The following is a 20,631-nucleotide window of genomic DNA, read 5'->3' as shown; positions in this document are numbered from 1 at the left end:
TTCCCAGGAGCTCCAGGCACGGCCTTTATAGAGTATATTTGTTTTGACAGGCTTCCTACTTCTGAACCAGTCTATAATACTTTAAATATGCTTTCTCAAGCAAACCTCCATTTCTCTGGCATGTTTATAACTGGTAGTTAAAGCCACTGGTATAACCCAACCCTGCAGTTTACGACTGAATCCAGCGCTGTAGCAATTTTCATTTAGTCTAAAATATATATAATTTATAAGTGAAGTTCCTTCTGAAATGGGGAAGACTGCATCCCTCAGCATTGATTCATCTGAGTTTAATTTATAAATCATGAATCAGCAGCAGCAGAGATCTGCTGGGTCTTTTTCCAACTAAGGTGACCAAAGCTGATTCCAGGGCTGTCAATTCGTATCCCACCCCACCCCAAGATCCAGAAGGTCGAACTTCCAAGCACATAAAGGTGGCACATATAGGCCTTAGCTACACTGCTGCTTTACAGCGCTGCAACTTTCTCGCACAGGGGTGTGAAAAAACACCCCTCTGAGCGCAGCAAGTTACAGCGCTGTAAAGCGCCAGTGTAAACAGTGCCCCAGCACAGTAAGCTAATCCCCTTGGGGAGGTGGAGTACCTGCAGCGCTGGGAGAGCTCTCTCCCAGCGCTGGTGCCATGACCACACTTGCACTTCAAAGCGCTGCCGCGGGAGCACTCCCGCAACAGTGCTTTGGAGTTTCGAGTGTAGCCAAGCCCACAGTCTTAACTTGCCTGGTCAACAGAGCCACGATATTAGCCACATGACTTTCTGTCAAGGGATTTAAAGCACAAGGTGTGCTAAACAAGCAACATTTCCTACTGTGTATTGTTCCCTGTGCTGTTTTCACCTACATGGCCCACCTTACAGTCTTTCTGGTGGATGCTGTTCCGGCTAATCTGCCTTGGCCCTGTATCACATGAGCACTGCACAAGCACTAATGAAATTGTAGGAAAAGATGCACAGAAAGACTAAGTGACTCACCCAAGGCCACAAAGAATCTGGACCAGGGCAGAGGTAGGATTTGAACCCAGGACTCCCACACCTCAGCTAGTGCCTTAACCACAAGGCAGTCTCCCTCTGGGAAGAGATTCTCAGTGTTTCTGAACCGGGGCTGCCTGCTGGCAAACACAATGGCCACCCTGTGCTCAGCATTAGCTCACAACCACCCTTGGGCACTAGTACCTGCTATATTAAGGCAGGGAGTGGGGATACTGGCCCTCTACTCTTTTCTAAAAGTCCCCTAGTATATTTAACATTCATTTGGCAGCCCCTGGAAATTACCAGAAGGGACCTTGGTTGGACAGTGACTGCTCCTGGCACTGCACAGCAGGGACAGCACTGGGCCTGAGCCAAAGTTCTGGTATGAGGACTTGAACCCACAACCCTACATCCTAGAGGCAGGTGAATACAACTGAAGGGAACAGACACTGAAGACAGACATGGGGGATCTGATTCTCTACCCCCTTGCTCTCTGGGCAGTCAGTTACACCCGTGCAGAGTACAATATGGGCAAAGGACTCCCAGGGGCCAAAGAGGCGGAGATATCAGGCCCTGAAACACCAACATTGCAGCCAGCCACACAGGAAGAGGAGCAGCACTTGGAGACCCTGCCCCCTAAGGGAGGTGTCCATTCCACCTGGAGGAGACACATCCATGCTGGCTTTAATCAAGTTAATGGGCTAAAAACCAAAGTCTAGCTGCTGGGATACAAGCAGTGGGAGGGGCCAGCTTCCTCGGGTACAAACTCATCTGAGACCACAGGAACATACAGGGGGTGGCCATCCCGTCCCGGGGCTTACACCACCGGGGCTAAGCAGTTACAGTTAGTGCACCAGCTCAACTGGCGCTGCAGCAGGTAGCTGTCCTGGAGCTGGAATTAACGGCTCTGGTTTGAAGCACAGATAGACCCGAGGCTACATTTACATCGGTGCTTCCCAGCTCACGTGGACGCTCTCAAGCTAGCCCACTAAAAACAGCAGTGTAGCCAGGGAAGCAGCGAGGGCTGCCAACCCTCCAGGATTGTCCTGGAGCCTCCAGGAATTAAAGGTATAATCTTTAATTAAAGATTATATGTCATGTGATGAAACCTCCAGGAATTTGTCCAACCAGAACTGGCGACCCGAGTCACAGCAAGTGGCACATGGGCTAGTTGTGCCAAGGGCAAACCCACCAGAACTCGGTGGGTATGTTCTCAGCACAGCTAGTAGCCTGGGCCACCACTGCCCGCGCTACCCTAGCTACACTGCACTAGCTCAATGAGAGGATGGGAGCTGGTATCACTCCCCTAGCTCCAAACGCAGACAGACCCACCTTTACACAGGAGACTCCCACTCAGTTGGGCACGGTTTTGAATCAGCAGCTCATTCAAGTCCCCATGGAAACGTCACAGGAGAGACGTGTAGGAAAAGAGGCACCCTCTACTGAAGCTCTTTGGGACTGGGACTGTCTCTCAACAGCTGTGAGCATCCAGCAAACAGGGCCGGTGCTTCCATTTAGGTGACCTAGGTGGTCGCCTAGGGCCCCAGGATTTGGGAGGGCAGCATTTTGCGGCCCTCGTCGGCAATTCGGCAGCGGGGATTCCTTCTGCGCTCCGGGTCTTCAGCGGCAATTCTGCGGCGGGTCCTTCACTCGCTCTGGGACCCGCTGCTGAAGTGCCCCAAAGACCCGGAGCGCAGAAGGACCCTCCCGACGCCCAATTGCTGCCGACTGGGAGCGCGGAATGATCTCCGCCTAAGGCACCAACAACCCTGGCGCTGCTCCTGCCAGCACAATGGGGCCCGACCTCATCTGGGGCCCTCTAGGCACTCCTGCACTGCACATTAAAGGACCACAACACAACTCCCGAGTCCCAGCGAGAGCATGTTGCGCAGTGGGCGATGTTTACATGACAACTTTTTGCTGATTATTATTTACTTAAACTGATTACAAAGCTGATAAAACACATCGTTATGCATGCGAGCCAGGTTCAATCGGCTGCTGAGCAAGACTGGCACTCTGAGCAATGAAACAGATTTAAAATGCTATCTTCCGGCCCAGAAGTTTCATCTGCAAACAGCTCACGGCTGGGGCATAAGGCCCGATCTGGAGTGTGTACTGGTTGCCCTGACTAAAAGCTTCCGGGTTCTGTGGCTTTGCACTCTTCCTCATTATTGAAATAGCCTCCTTTCTGCCCAGCAACCCTGCTGGCCTATGTGATGTCATTTGACAAAGGAAATGCAGACCTCTTTGCTACACTGAGAGACCTGTCACCGCAGAGCTGGCAAGAATCAGAGGATTTATTTGGCAGGCAATTCCACAATTTCAGATTTTCAAAACAAATAAAATAAATTCAACATTTCCCAGGAAACAAATTTCTGAAAAAAATAATTCATTTCAAGTCAGTTTGTTCCCATTTCCAACTTTTTAAAACGTCAACTTTTTCAATACTATTAAAAAAAAACAACAAAAAACCACAATGAGTTTAATTTTGAAAAGTTGTTTAAAAAAAACCCCAAACTGGAATGTTCTATTCCCCAAAATGCCAAGAAGGGATATTCTGACATTATTGCAATGTTTAGTTCTGGGTTTTTTCTAAACAAATTTTCATCAAAATCAATAGGTTTTTCAGAATGTTTTGATTTCAACCAAAAGGACATTTTTGGTTGACAAACATTTTGAAGAACAATATCCTCACCAGTTCTACCCAGTAGTAGCATAGAGCAGATAACTCTGGACTCCTACAAATTGCTGTACTGGGCAGGCTATTAGCTTATTCCTGGTCTGTTTCACCTCCTCCCACGGCAGAACAGTCCTGAGACACCACCCTGGTATTACCTTGGATATATAGGTCAGCGGCAAAGATCCGACAGCTCCTGACCCGAGAGCCAGATTCTGCAAAACAGTCAAGAATGTTAAGAGTTAAACGATAAACAGTCACAAATCAGGTGAGCTAGACTATCACTTTACACGTTGTTTATGGAGGGACATCTTAAGAGTTCTGTCCTCACCAACAGTCTCTGTGTGTCAGCATTTTACCATGGTGTGAAACCCATCACTATGCTGCAGCAAGGCAGTAAGAGGTGCACTAGTTGGAGTGTAGTTTATTGCATGAGGAAAGTTGTTCTGTTCTTTAACATTAGTCAAGAGGCCAGAGACCATGGCACTGGGCACAGATTACAAAATAAAATAAAATAAAATTTGTTCTGAACTGCGTTTACAAACGCCACACAATGAACGCTGGTCCAAATGGTGACTTGTGCTAGTGCACACAGAAGAGATTCCTGCAGCTCACACTTTTATTCTTATTATTTTAATCACTGTTGTAATTGCCACGACCACTCCCGGAGCTGCCAGCCGCAACAGATACAAAACTCCAGACACCTGGCTACTGGGTGAGCATATTCTGCATGACCCTATTTCTAGGATGACAGATATTTTAATCATTTTTGTTACTGTCTTTACACTGAGATATGAACTGGAATGGGGACCTAATAATGTTTCACACTGACATAGGGCTTTATCATCTCTTCAGGGGTTAAATTGTATAAAATATCATTGGTGTGGGGTAAGAGAGCATAGTCTACACAGAGAAACTGATCTGTTGCAGTATCCTCTTGCAAAGACTCAGCCATAGGAAAGTCTAACAACATATAGCAGAAAGCATCCTGCATCATTTCATTTCTGACACCCCAATTCAGCAAAGCAGATGCTTAACTTTACGTATGAGCTTATGCCCACTCCTATTCAGCAAAACACTTAAACAGGGGCTTAACTTTGAGCACACACACACACATCTCATTGAAGTTAGAGGGACTCGAGGTGTGTGCTTAAGTGCTCTGCTGGATTGGGGCCTGAAGGTAGATGCAGCTCACACAAAATATTATGCAGATTATACTATTTAGCAAAATGAGAAAGAGGAAGATAGCAACTGCTCCCCACACCCTGCCCCCATTCGATACAGCAAGCAGCAGGCATTGCTGGCTGATACTGACTCATCAGAATAGTTCTGCATTCTAACCACAGCTATGAACTGCCCTAGGAGTAACATCTGGGAGAGTGACCAATCACTGCACCGGGTCAGAGCCAACCTTGAAAAGAAACTGCTACCCCACATTCCACTCCCAGCTTTGGGCTTGCGGCATGGAGCCGAATGGTTCACTGGCTGAGACCAGAAGACAGTCTCGTTTTATTTGTCTTGGATTCAAAGTCTAAAAGGGTGTGGAGGGGGAATTCAGGAACACTTCTGACACACGCTCACATGTACTGATAACAGATACCATTCAGTCACATTCTAGCTTCCCTCAGCAAGAAAGCACGGCCTAGACAGTGACCCATCCCACTTGGAAATGAAGGACTGCTTCCAGCTGCACTCAGGCTGAATGCTGCTTCAATGAAGTGACCCAGCACCAGCTTCCCAACAGAGGCCTGATCCAAACACTCTGAAGCCAATGAGAGAGTCTTTCCACAGATTTCAATGGGCTTTGGATCAGGCCCCAGAAGTAGAAAATTCAACCTCAGAGCAGGAAAAGGATATGAGTGAACACTAGACTTAAAAAAAAGAAAAAAGAAAAGAAAAAGAGTGTAACAGACCACCCTCTGTATTTCTTACTAAGTGCGGTTCACCTCATGCTGTGGCAAGACAGAATACAAAAAAGCCCAATAGAATCTGCTATCCCTACCACCAGGTCCTTCCTGAGACACTCTTTCCATCCCATAAAGGCATCTCTTCTATGCAACTTGAAGCATCAAGGAAAATTAGTGGTGCGAGATAACGTTTACGGGACACAGCTTCCCCAGAAACAGGCATCAGACAATCTGACACAAATGGACATCCAAAAGGCGACTTTCCATTATGACACCCACGAGATTAATGATGGGATGTTTTGTGCCAAAACAACCAATGATTGAACTGCAGAGAGGATTTCAACTCGCCAAGATCCTGATATTTGCAGTGTTGCTGTAGCCACGCTGGTGCCAGGATCCTAGAGAGACAAGGTGGGTGAGGTAGTGTCTTTTACTGGACTAACTTCTCTTGGTGAAAGGGACAAGAGTTACACAGAGCTGAAGAACTGTATAGCTTGAAAGCTTGTCTCTCTCACCAACAGAAGTTTCAGTAAAAGATATTATCTCACCCACCATGTCTCTCTAGGAACCTGGTAGACTCTTACATGGCAGTTTTAACATCAGAACGGGAAACAAATCATTCCAGATTGCTAAGAAGCAGCGGCAGCTCCAGGAACCAGCACTCCAAGTGCGTGCCTGGGGCGGCAAGCCACGGGGGGGGGGGGGCGCCCTGTCAGTCCCTATGTGGGCGGCAGTCAGGCAGTCTTTGGTGGCTTGCCTGTGGAAGGTCTGCCGGTCCCACAGATTCGGCGGCAATTCGGCAGCAGGTAGGCTTAAGCCGCAGGACCGGCGGACCTCCCGCAGGCTGCCGCCGAATCCACAGGACCAGGGACCTCCCGCAGACAAGCAGCCAAAGGCTGCCTGACTGCCGTGCTTCGGATGGCAAAAAAGCTAGAGTTGCCCCTGCTAAGAAGAACAGGGTTCCAGGAACAAGGAAACTCACTTTTTCCAGCACTGAAGTTGCTGTCTCTGCTCATCTTAACTAGTGTGCGAAGCTGGTGTAATAAAAATAAGGAGAGAGAAAAGTGTAAAGCCAATTAAAAAATGAGATCCCAGTTTCTGGGTTTTAATAGCATATCTGTCTAAATAAAGCCTGTTTCCTCCAATCAGAGTCCAAACACAAGCTGGACTGCTAAGGGGTCCAAGGTAACTGGAAAAAAAGATATGTGTGATCAAAAGCCAGCTCTCACTGTGAAACCCCAGCACTGAACTCTTCTAACAAATGCATCTTAAGAGTGGGAGGGGCAGATGCAGCATAAATCAGGAAGTAGAAGCCTTTTTAGCTGTGATGTATGAAAGCCACGCAGATCTGCAACGCTCCACGGAGTGCATTCTGGGACCTCACCTGGGGGTTGTCCATATACCACAGAAGACAATTGGCCTGAGTGTCCAGGATGAAATATCTTCGCAGAAACTTGCCACAGGTCTCATTTTCTTCAATGTCTAGAAACCCACAGATACGATTCTGTCGATCCACATAAGGCATTCCGGGCTTCTTGGAGCATCACCCTAGAAAACACAAATGCCTGCCGGTGAAACCAGGGCACTCCCAACCCCTACCCTAAGCCAGGGCAGTGAAGTGTTCTTTCCCTGTTCTAGGCTGACTTCATATTCACACACACCTCACTTTCCCTTTCCCTCTCCAGAGTTGGGGTGACAGCTCAGTCACCAGGTTTGGGCATGCAGGCTAAAGCAGCCGAGCATGAGGAAGAAGATGGTTGGATTGGGTCATATTTGACACACAAGACATTCTGTTCCACTTTCACATTTAACTGGCCATTAGCAGGTTCGTCCTGCTGCACATAAATGGAAACATTTGTGCAAATTCCACCTCCTTGAGGTTGCGCATCATTTCACAGTCCAAACATCAGGAAATTGAACAACGGATACTGAGTATTTAGCTTGGTCTAGAGGCTGAGCTTCTCCCTGCAGGATGGTTGAAGTAGGGAGTAGAAGATTTAGGCCTCAATCCTGGCAGGCTCCCACACCCGCACAGAACACAGTTGGTTTCAGTGAAGCTCCCAGCAGGGTTTCAGCGGCATGATCAGCTGCAGGATTGAGGCCTTGGATCGTATTCAAACTGTTATCCAAATGTTCTGGTGCTTCTGCTACGGATCGGACAGAGCCAAACCCCATCCCACCTTTGCATGTTACTGCTACTAGCAGACAGGCCACCAGAAAGAGGATTCCAAGGTCACGGCAAGACAAAGACACCCAGCACTACGATTCTGGACACATTCGGAAGCTGGGCAAATAAAACAAACAGACGAGAGTGATCAAAATAGCTCAGCTGGGGAACTGCAGGAGTTAGGAGAGCAGGGAGCTTCCAGGGACTACAGATGGACTCAATCACTACAAGTTACTCAATAGCTCGCTAGCCCATCAGCACTATCATAAGAGGACTCAGAACACTTCACTGTTCCCCACCTTGTCACAGCACAAGGGCCACCTGGATGGTCACAGAGCAGCAGCAGGCCAAAGGGAAACAAAGGCCCCAGGACAGAGCAAGACATCATCCCTCACAACAGAGCAGCAGTTGGTGATGCTCAGAGGCCTAGGACCCTACCCTCATTCCACTCCAGAGGCATCTATGAGACAGCAAACTCAAAAGCCAGCAGCCCTTGGCCAAAACAAACAAAACAATAATTACACACGGGTGAACACACACACACACACACACACACACACACACACACACACACACACACTCACTCTCTCTCTCCCCCCACCCCCCAAGGAATGGAAAACAAACTGCAACTCCTGCAGAAAGTATGTACAGTGGGGATGCAGAGTCAGCAAGACAGCAGTGATCGGTCCTCTCTGGGTAAAAAAAAAAAAGTATTAAACCACCGTGCAGAAGATAACACTAAATCTACACGAGCCACAAACACTTTCCAACACTACCCTTGTTACTCAGGGCTCAGCATCTGCCAGCTAGCCTCAGGACTCACGTGTCCTACAGGAATACTGTTCTGCAAAGGGACAGAGCCTGGCTGAACAAGGAGAGCTCAACAGCTGCAGTCTGAGCAGGAACTAACTGTCCCTTTGGAGAAGTTGAAAGTTTTTCAATCAGAAGATTCAGCCCTATGGAGAAAGAACCTCCCTCCCTGCTGGCCAAGAGCTCAGATACCAGAGACAGACACCTGAGAAACTCAGCGAGAGAAGAACAAGACACCAGGTTTGACAGCGTGGTGGTTAGAACCTGGTGACTGGTTTCTACCAGCACCCCCAACTGGTGTTAGTGCAAGCGAGGAAGATTTGGGACCTAGCTCTTGGTCACCTTGCAACACCATCATTTACAATAAGGCTGAAGTGGGTGCAAAACCCCACCATTCTAGAGTAGCAGCACTTCACACTCAATTTGCAGGGCGTGAATTACTGGGGCAATGGAGAATCAGGCCCTTTAAGGTGGAGCTCACTACAGACATGGTCTATGGGACCGATTCCCCACTGTCTTGCACACTGTTGTCATTTACATGCATGCACGGTCAGCACAAAACACTAACACTGACCCACTTTGCACTGGTCCATGTCCCAACACAAAGTGCAGAGCAGTGGAGAATCAGGTGCTGTACGTAGGTAGCTGGAAAGACACCATACCTCAGTAATGCCTTCGGCAAGAAGCCTCTTAATTATTGTGACTCTTGGTGGATGGAATGGGAGGTGACTTATATCACGGAGAAGGACTGGTTACAAATATACCACAGGTGGAGTTTGACTGTGAGCTAGCAGGAGTGTGAAAGGCAGCCCATATGAGCGCCAGTAAAACAGGCGGCACAAATAAAGGTCTTCTGCAGATAAGGAGAAAATATGATTTTTTACTTTACAAATTGCAATGGGTGGTCTCATGAGGCCTCCCTGTAGAAATGTATTGTCCAGTAGTTAAACAGGCAGATGGAACAGAGAATAAAATGTCTGCTGTCATCTGCTCATATTTTCAGCATCAGTGTTTGGAGCCATGTATCACATTCGGAAGCAGGGTAGGAAATGACCAGGGAGGCTTGACTGGCCTGGAAGCAGCACCCAGCAGAGACGGTGCTGTTTTGACAAAGGTCACCTCCTAGTAAACTCCTCTTGTCTTAGGGGAATTTTGAGCAGACTTATTCTGAGGAGACCAAAGGCTGGAGGGCAGAGTGTGGGTAGTTTGGCTTGCCATCAGGGGTGAGAGAGAGAAGGCAACACACAGAAAATTATAAAGACCTTTGGATGTCATTAGAATCAGATTAGCCATTTGAACCAGACAGAATAAAGGATACTGTGAAATAGATTTGGAATCAATGTTAATTATTAATCTGTTAAGCCATTGCCTCTAGACACATGACAATACATATCATACCAGAGCACTGTCAAATACAAACACTGGGCCCAGGCCAAAGAAGCAGGATAGCACTCGCTTTCCCAGGCTCTTCTGACACGGGGAAGCTGTTCCAGTTTAATGATTTTAAACTGAAATAGTTAAAGCAGCACAAATCCCTGTGTGGACACTTATTTTTGTTTCAGAGCACACTGATTTGGTTCAGCTTAAACCAGTTCCTGACTGACTTCAGATCAACAGAAATAAGAGTGTCCACACAGGAGTTTGAACTGATTTAAAACTACACCTGTGGTTCAACCGGTGTGACTGTGTGTGTAGACTGGGCTTCAGAAATGCTGCTGCTAATAAAAAGTAAGACAGGTCATGGTGTTTCAAAAGGGGAGGAAAAAGAACACACGCACAATCGGATGAGGAAGCTGGGGAGATATCTGGCCCATCTATTCCACCAGGAACAAGCTCAGGGCCCAGTTCTGCCAGCTTTTCTCATGCTGACTCCACAAACCACTCAACTGAAATGAATGTGACCACTCATGAAGTAAGGTGCTCAGCAAGGGGGAAGGTTAGGCCCAAAATGAAAGCGTCGATTAGCCAGGTGCTATCAAGTTGCAGAGCATGTATATTAGCAATATGCTGCTTCTCAGGTGTACACAACATTGTTTAGTAAGGCCATCCCTGACAAGTACAGACACGTGACATTCCCATACGTTATGGGGCCCTTAGAACGGTACAGTTACAACTCAGCAGCACATGTGAGCAGTAGCCAAATTCTACTTGGAAGTGACCATTATAAAGATGCAAACTATTTTATGAATCTCAGTCTTTAGTCAAGGCCCTTAAACCACAGAGCTTATATAAAGTGTAAAGAAACCGACTTTGCTAACAGAGATAAAGGGCAGCCGTATCACTGTACTAACAGGCAATAACAGATTAACTAAACTCTAGCAGCAGGCACTTCTGGGCTGCAGAGTGCCTTTCTCTGCGGTGGTACGTGAAAGGCTGGTCAGAAATGCTGCAGCTTCTTATAGTTTTACTCTGCCTCAATTAACACAAGGTTGATCAAGGATACTCAAATGCTCAGCTCCTTCTGCACAGGAAAAGGTGACAGTGACCAACCTTAGATTGCACTTTGAGATACAAAAATCAGTGGGCAGAGGAGATAATGATCACGCCGAGCTTTAAGATCTAGAATGTACTCTTTTTTAGCATGCTCTAGGGAGGCAATCATCATGCACACTCCTCATCCTGGTTACAGTGATCCATTCTCCAGTATGCTGCAGGACAGAGGTTGCAATGATCCATCTGTCTCCTTAGAACCATCACCAGTTTCTCTTTCCCATAAGCTCAAAATAAGAACAACATCTGCAGTTCCACTAGGTGGGGTTTTTTCCCCCATCTTCCAGCTCCAGAAATCCAGCTGGAGTCGGGAAGAGTTTTCCCAACAGAGCTTAGTCTTGTTACAATACTCAGCACTTATGTAGCACCTGACACTGTCGGAGCACTGTACAAATTAGTCAACTGGCTGTACAGTTAGATGCATTCTGGGTAGTTTACACCTTCATATTTCACATCTGACATTGGTCATTGCTGGGGAGAGAACACTACACTGAACATACCATTGACCTGTTCTACTGTAGCATTTCCTACCACATGCATATTTGCATAGAAATACTGTTACCCGGCATGGGTCACTTGCTGGTGGATTCTCTGCAGCTTGAGGTCTTCAAACCACAATTTGAAGACTTCAATAACTCAGGCAGAGGTTAGAGGTTTGTTATAGAAGTGGATGGGTAGGGTTCTGTGGCCTGCTTTGTGCAGGGGGTCAGACTAGATGATCACATTGGTACCTTCTGACCCTAGAATCTATGAGTCTATGAGCTTGCAGCCCAGAAACAGGTTCAAGCCATGCTAATGAGGGAAGAATCACAGGATTAGGATCGCAGAGTCAATGATGATTTGAAGGCTTCTTAATTCATGGCTAGAATGTTTGCCTGAAACTCAGTAACCAATAACTTCTGTTAATCAATTATTAGAACAAATAGCTGACAATCACTGGAGCAACCACACAAGCTGGAACAGATGACACATAAATATATTTTCTGTATCCTACAATAGTGGAAGACAGTACCATCTGAGACCAAAGAACTGACTGCAAAAAGGGGAAAAACTCAGTTGTGCTTATGCTTTACAACTAGTTAACATAATTTAGAACAGCTAATGACTCCCTGAAGGCTCAGCAATCAGAAGAACATGTTCTGTTATAACTTTAGATTACATGCATTATAAATTACGAACAGGATAATGATACTGAACAGTTGAAGTCACAGTTTATGGGAGAAGTTTGCATCCGATTTCTGGAAGCCAGTCTGAAATCCAACACTGATTTAAAGCATTTCCCAAGCTTTGCAGTGGAATTAGGCCCTTAGGATCTCATTACTGGTTCCAATTTATGTCAACACACTGCAGAATGACGATCTCTTGCTTTCTGGGATTTTTTTCTTCTATTGCCTTTACAACACAGTTAGATGAGCAAAATATTCGTAAATTCACCCTCTTAAAAACAAAACCAAAAAACATACTAAAAAACAACACAATCCTTGCCTGGTTCAGTTAATGTGATCACACCAGCAAAGAAGTTACTGGAAAAGATTTCCAGCACAAGACAACCAACTTCTCTGATTTTCTCCCAGAATACAGGAAGGGTATGGCACTGCGCCCTGAATAAAACAGCTTCACCGGGAGTTATAAAATGGAAAGGGAACCATTCAAATCACATTCAAACCCAATTATAGCTACTGTCAACTCAATGACTTTAAGGTCAGAAGGGACCATTATGATCATTGCAGGCTGCAGAATCCCATCCACCCACTCCAGTATCAAACCTATGTTGGAGCCACTGAAGTCCTCAAATCGTGGTTTAAAGACTTCAAGCTGCAGAGAACCCTCCAGTAAGTGACCCGTGCCCCACGCTGCAGAGGAAGGCGAAAAATCCCCAGGGCCTCTGCCAATCTGCCCTGGAGGAAAATTCCTTCCCGACCCCAAATATGGCGATCAGCTAAACCCTGAGCATGTGGGCAAGACTCACCAGCCAGCACCCAGGAAAGAATTCTCTGTAGTAACTCAGATCCCATCCCATCTAACATCCCATCATAGACCATTGGGCATATTTACTGCTAATAGTCAAAGATGAATTAATTGCCAAAATTAGGCTATCCCATTATACCATCCCCTCCATAAATTTATCAAGCTTAGTCTTGAAGCCAGATATGTCCCCACTACTTTGTCCCCCACTACTTTGTCCCCCACTACTCCCCTTGGAAGGCTGTTCCAGAACTTCACTCCTCTGATGGTTAGAAACCTTCATCTGATTTCAAATCTAAACTTCCTGATGGCCATTTTATATCCATTTGTTCTTGTGTCCACATTGGTACTGGGCTTAAATACTTCCTCTCCCTCCCTGGTATTTATACCTCTGATATATTTATAGAGAGCAATCAGATCTCCCCTCAGCCTTCTTTTGGTTAGGCTAAACAAGCCAAGCTCTTTGAGTCTCCTTTCATAAGACAGGTTTCCCATTCTTCAGATCATCCTAGTAGCCCTTCTCTGTACCTGTTCCAGTTTAAATTCATCCTTCTTAAACATGGGAGACCAGAACTGCCCACAGTATTCCAGATGAGGTCTCACCAGTGCCTTGTATAACAGTACTAACACCTCCTTATCTCTACTGGAAATACCTTGCCTGATGCATCCCAATACCACATTAGCTTTTTTAATGGCCATATCACATTGGCGACTCATAATCATCCTGTGATCAACCAATACTCTGAGGTCCTTCTCCTCCTCTTTTATTTCCAACTGATGAGTCCCCAATTTATAACAAAAATTCTTGTTATTAATCCCTAAATACATGACCTTGCACTTTTCACTATTTAATTGATCCTATTATTATTACTCCAGTTTACAAGGTCATCCAGATCTTTCCGTATGATATCCCGGTCCTTCTCTGTGTTAGCAATACCTCCAAGCTTTGTGTCATCCACAAACTTTATTAGCACACTCACTTTTTGTGCCAAAGTCAATAATAAAAAGATTAAATAAGATTGGTACCAAAACCGATCCCTGAGGAACTCCACTAGTAACCTCCCTCCAGCCTGACAGTTCACCTTTCAGTACGACCTGTTATAGTCTCCCCTTTAACCACTTCCTTATCCATCTTTCAATTTTCATATTGATCCTCATCTTTTCCCATTTAACTAATAATTCCCCATGTGGAACCATATCAAATGCCTTACTGAAATCAAGGTAAATTAGATCCACTGCATTTCCTTTGTCTAAAAAATCTGTTACCTTCTCAAAGAAGGAGATCAGGTTGGTTTGGCACGATCTACCTTTTGCAAAACCATGTTGCATTTTGTCCCAATTACCATTGACCTCAATGTCCTTAACTACTTTCTCCTTCAAAATTTTTTCCAAGATCTTGCATACTACAGATGTCAAACTAACAGGCCTGTAGTTACCCGGATCACCTTTTTTTCCTTTCTGACCTGTGATGTTGCAAAGGGGCAGAGTTCCCAGGAACTGAATCCCAAAATCTCAGTTATCAAAGGGAGGGCTGCTGCTCCCTAGTTTTATCCTGAGATGCAAAGTTACAGGTTTCCTTCACTTTTTCATCCCACTTCAGCAGCACTGAACAGCAGCATTATCAACGCAACTCCTAGAGCAAAAAGCATATTAAGAGAAAATAAATCTTCAATGTTCCTAAAACGATAGTGCAAAGTAGCCATTAGATAAATTAGGATGTGTCTACATGTACATTAGAGAGACAAGGTGGGGGAGGTATTATCTTTTATTGCACCAACTATTGTTAGTGAAAGGCAAGCTTTTGAGTTTACACAGAGCTCTTATTCAGAATCTCAAGAGCTTGTCTCTCTCTCCCCAACAGAAGTTGGTCCAATAATATATATTACCTCCCCCACCTACTCTCTCCAATATCCTGGGACCAGCATGGCTACAACAACACTGCATACATGTGGATATACAAGAAAATTAATCCAAATTAATTAAGGGTATGAATTTGAAGTGAATTAGTTAAACCACATTAAATCCCTGTGGGAATAACATGATTCAGAATTAAAGTGGCCTTCACTTCCTAAGTGAATTAAACTAAACCAAATTAAAGCAAATTTTCATTCTGAACAACACCATCCACACAGGGATTTAATTCAGTATAACTAATCCATTTCAAATTCTCACAGTTAGTTAATTTGGATTAACTTTCTGGATGTCCCCATGCAGACAAGCTCTTAGATGGCCCAGTATGACACAGCTAGGTCATTCTAGGGCACCGTGCAGAAGATAACACTGCAAGGGACCACAGAGTTTAGTGTTTTGTAAATGGAAGAGTCATATGCTGTGCAATTGGTTACAATAAATGGGTATTCTGCTGGCCCCAGACAGTGTGAGGGTCTCTGCACTTGGTATTCTGCTGGCCCCAGACAGTGTGAGGGTCTCTGCACTTGGTATCCTTGAAAATAATGGGAATCAAGATACATTTACACTGGATCCACTCCAAGGAAACACTGTCAACATGAATCTACATTTCTAATTCTTTGTACTGGGCTTAGAATCATAGACTATCAGGGTTGGAAGAGACCTCAGGAGATCATCTAGTCCAACCACCTGCTCAAAGCAAGACCAACACCAACTAAATCATCCCAGCCAAGGCTTTGTCAACCGGGGCCTTAAGAACCTCTAAGGATGGAGATTCCACCTTAGAGATGGCTTGCCACCTTGGTACCTGGATCTACGGCATAGCCAATGCTTTTCTTAAGAAAACTGAGACACAGTCTCCCTCTCTGAGGAGTTTAAATTTGAGATGACACGGGGCTACTTTAGCTCTACTGCTGTCTTGGGCAACCAGATTATATCCACTCTTCCACAAAGCGTCAACAGTTCCCAAGGCACCACCTAGTACAGTTATTAAAACATCCTACGCTATGATGGATGATCATTTAGACCTTTGATGACATTACCACGTCTGCAAACTCCACTTCCTTTCGCCTATGATCACTAAAGAGAGCTCATAAAATTCTCCCCATTAACTCATAGAATGCTGGCAGTTTCCAGAGGAAGGGCAGGTGAATGGGAGAACAGATGCAATAGGTTCAGCAATAAAACTTATGTTAATTGTTTAATAAAGACAAATGTTTGGAATTAACCAGCTCAAAGGAAGGCCTGACAGTAGTGAGGTTAAACTATGTCATTACAGCATCCTTCTGTTCATAAATGAATTGTCAGAGGCAACTTGATCTAGTGAAACTAACCAGGAGACTGGGATTCTGGACCGGAGATCTAATCCTGCCTTTCCCACTGACTCACTCACCATATATTTGTTACTTAGCCCCAAAATTTTGGGTGCCAACAATCTGAGACATCTCTCTGCATCAGTTTTCCCACCTGTAAATATTCTGTGCTGAGAAGGTTAGAGTGCCACAGAAACACAACAAATTGTTATTGATTATAAATCATGAAACTGCAGAGGCCTTTCACTATGGATTCAGGCTACGGATCCAGGGGCCGCTAAGAAAAGGTTCTTGCACTATTCCAAGACTGACAAACCAACCCCATCGAGACTTTTCCCTTTTGGGACAGCATCCCATGTGAATACTGATGGCTTCCTATATATTCAAAATAGTAACATACTGAAATGAGACTAAGGGCTTGTCTACATCAGAAAGTTGCAGCGCTGGTGAGGGAGTTACAGCGCTGCAACTTTGAGAGTGTCCACATCTGCAGGGCATCACCAGCGCTGCAACTCCCTGTTTGCAGCGCTGGCCGTACTCCCGTTTTGTCTCGGGTGTAGAGGATCCAGCGCTGGTGATCCAGCGCTGGTAATGCAATGTAGTCACTCACCAGCGCTTTTCTTGACCTCCGTGGAAGGAGGAAGCCTCTGGTAATCAAGCTGGTTTCCTTTCCCGGTTTGCTCTCTCGGTCCCGGAGCCAGCCAGCAAACCGCAGGGAAGGAGACCTGCTTGCTCGGGGTTCCGGGACCGAGAGAGCAAACCGGGAACGCCGCGGTTTGCTCTCTCGGTCCCGGAACCCCGAGCAAGCAGGTCTCCTTCCCCGCGGTTTGCTGGCTGGCTCCGGGACCGAGAGAGCAAACCGCGGCGTTCCCGGTTTGCTCTCTCGGTCCCGGAACCCCGAGCAAGCAGGTCTCCTTCCCCGCGGTTTGCTGGCTGGCTCCGGGACCGAGAGAGCAAACCGCGGCGTTCCCGGTTTGCTCTCTCGGTCCCGGAACCCCGAGCAAGCAGGTCTCCTTCCCCGCGGTTTGCTGGCTGGCTCCGGGACCGAGAGAGCAAACCGCGGCGTTCCCGGTTTGCTCTCTCGGTCCCGGAACCCCGAGCAAGCAGGTCTCCTTCCCCGCGGTTTGCTGGCTGGCTCCGGGACCGAGAGAGCAAACCGCGGCGTTCCCGGTTTGCTCTCTCGGTCCCGGAACCCCGAGCAAGCAGGTCTCCTTCCCCGCGGTTTGCTGGCTGGCTCCGGGACCGAGAGAGCAAACCGCGGCGTTCCCGGTTTGCTCTCTCGGTCCCGGAACCCCGAGCAAGCAGGTCTCCTTCCCCGCGGTTTGCTGGCTGGCTCCGGGACCGAGAGAGCAAACCGCGGCGTTCCCGGTTTGCTCTCTCGGTCCCGGAACCCCGAGCAAGCAGGTCTCCTTCCCCGCGGTTTGCTGGCTGGCTCCGGGACCGAGAGAGCAAACCGCGGCGAAGCTGGTTTCCTTTCCCGGTTTGCTCTCTCGGTCCCGGAACCCCCCTTGAAGCCGCCCAACAGCGCTGCAGTGTGGCCACATCTAACACCACTTGCAGCGCTGGTTGCTGTAAGTGTGGCCACTCTGCAGCGCTGGCCCTATACAGCTGTACTAATACAGCTGTAACAACCAGCGCTGCAAAATTTTAGATGTAGACATGGCCCAAGACACAAACTGTTTGTAACTCCCATTAGTGCTAATGGAAGTCAGGCACTTGAAATTCTTTCTATGGGCCAGACCCAAAGTCCTCTGAAATCAAGGAAAGACTAATTGGTACGAATTTACTGTCCTTCAGACCCAAGGCAGGAATACAGTGTGCAGAATAGGGATGAGAACACATCACATGGTTGAATTAAAATCTTCACAAGGATCTTACATGGTCTTCTCTGATCAGCATGAACATATATCTTAAGACGCTAAACCAAAAAGCCCCTCTTGAATTCCAGTACATGCCCAGGCACAGTTCCCTATTGAAACTCAGGGCCGTACATGGAGCCCTTTGCAAGCTCCCTGAAGGATGCCTGGGCATTTTGTGGTCTTCAATGACCCATGTGCACAGCGACAAACTCTTCTGAGGATCAGCTCAAACTGCGCAGAGTAGCAAGGGGAAAGGGACTCACTCTGTCCGACCGTGGGGGCGCCACAGACATACCCACAGCGGGAGCCCTTGGCACGCAGTTATTCCAGCCTCTTTCCGACTTGAGCCGGGCGCTGCTACATAAAAACACCGTGGGGAGGGTGCTCAGCGCTCCGGGAACCGCTGCGGCTCCGCTGCCCAGGGCGCGGACAGGCACCTCCGGGGGCAGCTCCGGGCAGACAGCGCCGCGCGCCCCAGCGATGTTCTGTCCCCAGGGGCAGGCGCTGAGCTCCGACCCCGCCCCCCGGGGCGCTCGGCCCATTGCACCCCCCGACCCCTTCCCAGGGTGCCCCCCAAACCTTCACCCCTGCCCAGGGCGCTGCCAGCCGGCGCGTCGCCTGCACCCACCCTCCCCGGGGGACGCTTCTGCGCCCCTCCGGCACCCCCGGGGCGCTCCCCACTCACCCAGCGGCGTCTGCGGGCGGCCCCGGGGCATGGCCAGCCGGGCGCTGCTCCGGCGCCTCGGTCACATCGGGAGCTGGGGGCGTGTGGCTCCGGTGCCTCGTTTTTTCCGGGTTAATTTACGTTTCGCGTTAGCAGCAAACCCAGCCCCGGATGTGAGTGCAGAGGCAGGGAGCCGGCTGGGTGCGCGCAGGGTGCAGCGGGGACCGGCGGGTGGGGCTGGGAAGGGTGCTACAGACCGGCCCCTGCTTCGTGGGGCAGACCCAGACGTCTTAGCCGAGCCCTCTGCCTGCAGCCCGCATCGCCAGCCCGGGGAAGGGGGCGGTGAATTTCACAAATACATTCTCACTCCGGGGTGGGGGGCGGGGGGAGTATAGATTTGCACCAACTTTTTTTCCTGCTCGTCCCGCGCCGTCTGGCCGGAGTGCAGGCAGTGGTATCGCCCTGGCTCTGTCCTGCTTTCCACACATACCAGGAACCAGGAGCTGCACCTATGGTTTTCATTCAGCAACTGACTTTTGGGGGTGTCCTGGCCCAGGCTTCAGTGTAAATGAATGTGGCTCCGCAATGGAAGGTCGCTGCTGAAATAAAAACCTCAGGGCTGCTAAATCCTGTGAACCAGTTTTGTTTGGTGGTGATTGTTTTTTTGTTTTCCAAAACACTTTTCACCAATTCTAATAGCTTCAATACATATGTGCTGTGTGCTGCTCATGTCATGAAAGATGCTATTGTGATGCATAAACAGAAGGGGGCAGATTTAAAAGTTGCTATGGGAATCTCAACTCATCAGCTTCCTGACTCATGCAGGATTAATATCTGTCCCTTAATGATGCAGTTACGTTTTTACACATAATTCAGGCCCCAGTCCTTAGAAAACAGTTAGGCACATGAATGGTCCCATCCAGTAAATGCACATGAAGTTAATCAAGTGCTTACACCTTGCACAATCATGGTCTAAGGTTGCACCTGATTTTCCTTTAAAATCCACTGAGATATATATATCAGCCACAGAATTTGTAGGTTGCATCCCCAGATGAAAAATAATTCTACGACCAATCAGTGAATCAGACAAGAGGTTCTTGAATCAGGACCCTCCAAAAATTATATAGTACTGTGATATTGGCTGTCTGCTTGAAAGGGAGAAAAAAAAAATAGCTAACATATTACATCAGCAAACTGCCTGTAATGTGATGGCCACTATTTCCCTAGTGTGGAGTTGAGGACCATAAAGTTTTACTTGGTGACAAAATGGAACTAAAAGCCAAAAATGACTTGGATTGTATATGAGATTGCTCCACTGTTGTTGTTCATGAAAATGGGGCTGGAAGAGTGAACAATGTCTATATAGCTGGTTGGGTAGCAGTGAAATGCCTAACCCATGATTCACATGGTCTAACATCACTTTTAATACAACCTTCTACTGTCACTCGTGCATTTAATAAAAATGTTGCAAAGATGCAGTTTAGAGTGGTCATACCTGTGAAAGCAGTTTGATTCACTATGTTCCTTTATCGATAAAGCAATGGGCTGATTCCTATCTTCGTGAATCTCATTGAACAAAGAATTCCCCCCCCCGCCCCCCCCCGAAAGCTTCCCTGTGGTTTGTAAAGCAGAAGGCAATACATTATGTATATCGCTAGAGCAGTTATTGAGCCAATGCCTAATTTGCCCTAGATACCTCCGCTGCTATGGCAAATAACCTTTCTTTACACAAAGGGATAGATCTGTTACTCATGCAGAGGGTTCCTGGTTCTGTAACTGCCAGAGTGAATTTGCACAGAAACTGTGTGATAAAAGTGTTTTCTTTCTCAGTGGAGCAGTTTTGCAGAGACCAAAGTCAGAAATTCTGGGGAGATTTTTGAGTATTTTTCCA

General features: G+C 47.2%; 1 protein-coding gene across 2 annotated transcripts in view; it reads right to left on the bottom strand.

The window, feature by feature from the left end:
• LOC115646414 (pleckstrin homology domain-containing family A member 2-like) overlaps positions 1-18,953 on the bottom strand; it is a 54,586-nt gene extending 35,633 nt beyond the window's left edge. The window contains exons 1-3 of one of the 2 annotated variants that reach the window (XM_030552217.1): positions 18,762-18,953; positions 6,949-7,112; positions 3,816-3,872 (exon numbers count right to left, since the gene is read on the bottom strand). In XM_030552217.1, coding sequence (XP_030408077.1) covers positions 3,816-3,872; positions 6,949-7,089 — 198 coding nt within the window. In that variant the 5' untranslated portion in view covers positions 7,090-7,112; positions 18,762-18,953. The remainder of the gene's footprint in view (positions 1-3,815; positions 3,873-6,948; positions 7,113-18,761) is intronic. The other variant, XM_030552216.1, reaches the window with a different exon arrangement.
• Between the last annotated feature and the right edge of the window lie 1,678 nt (positions 18,954-20,631).

The sequence above is a fragment of the Gopherus evgoodei genome, chromosome 2 (genome assembly GCF_007399415.2).
Source record: "Gopherus evgoodei ecotype Sinaloan lineage chromosome 2, rGopEvg1_v1.p, whole genome shotgun sequence".
In the NCBI taxonomy this organism is placed as follows: domain Eukaryota; kingdom Metazoa; phylum Chordata; order Testudines; family Testudinidae; genus Gopherus; species Gopherus evgoodei.
This window is presented reverse-complemented; position numbering and strand designations above follow the sequence as displayed.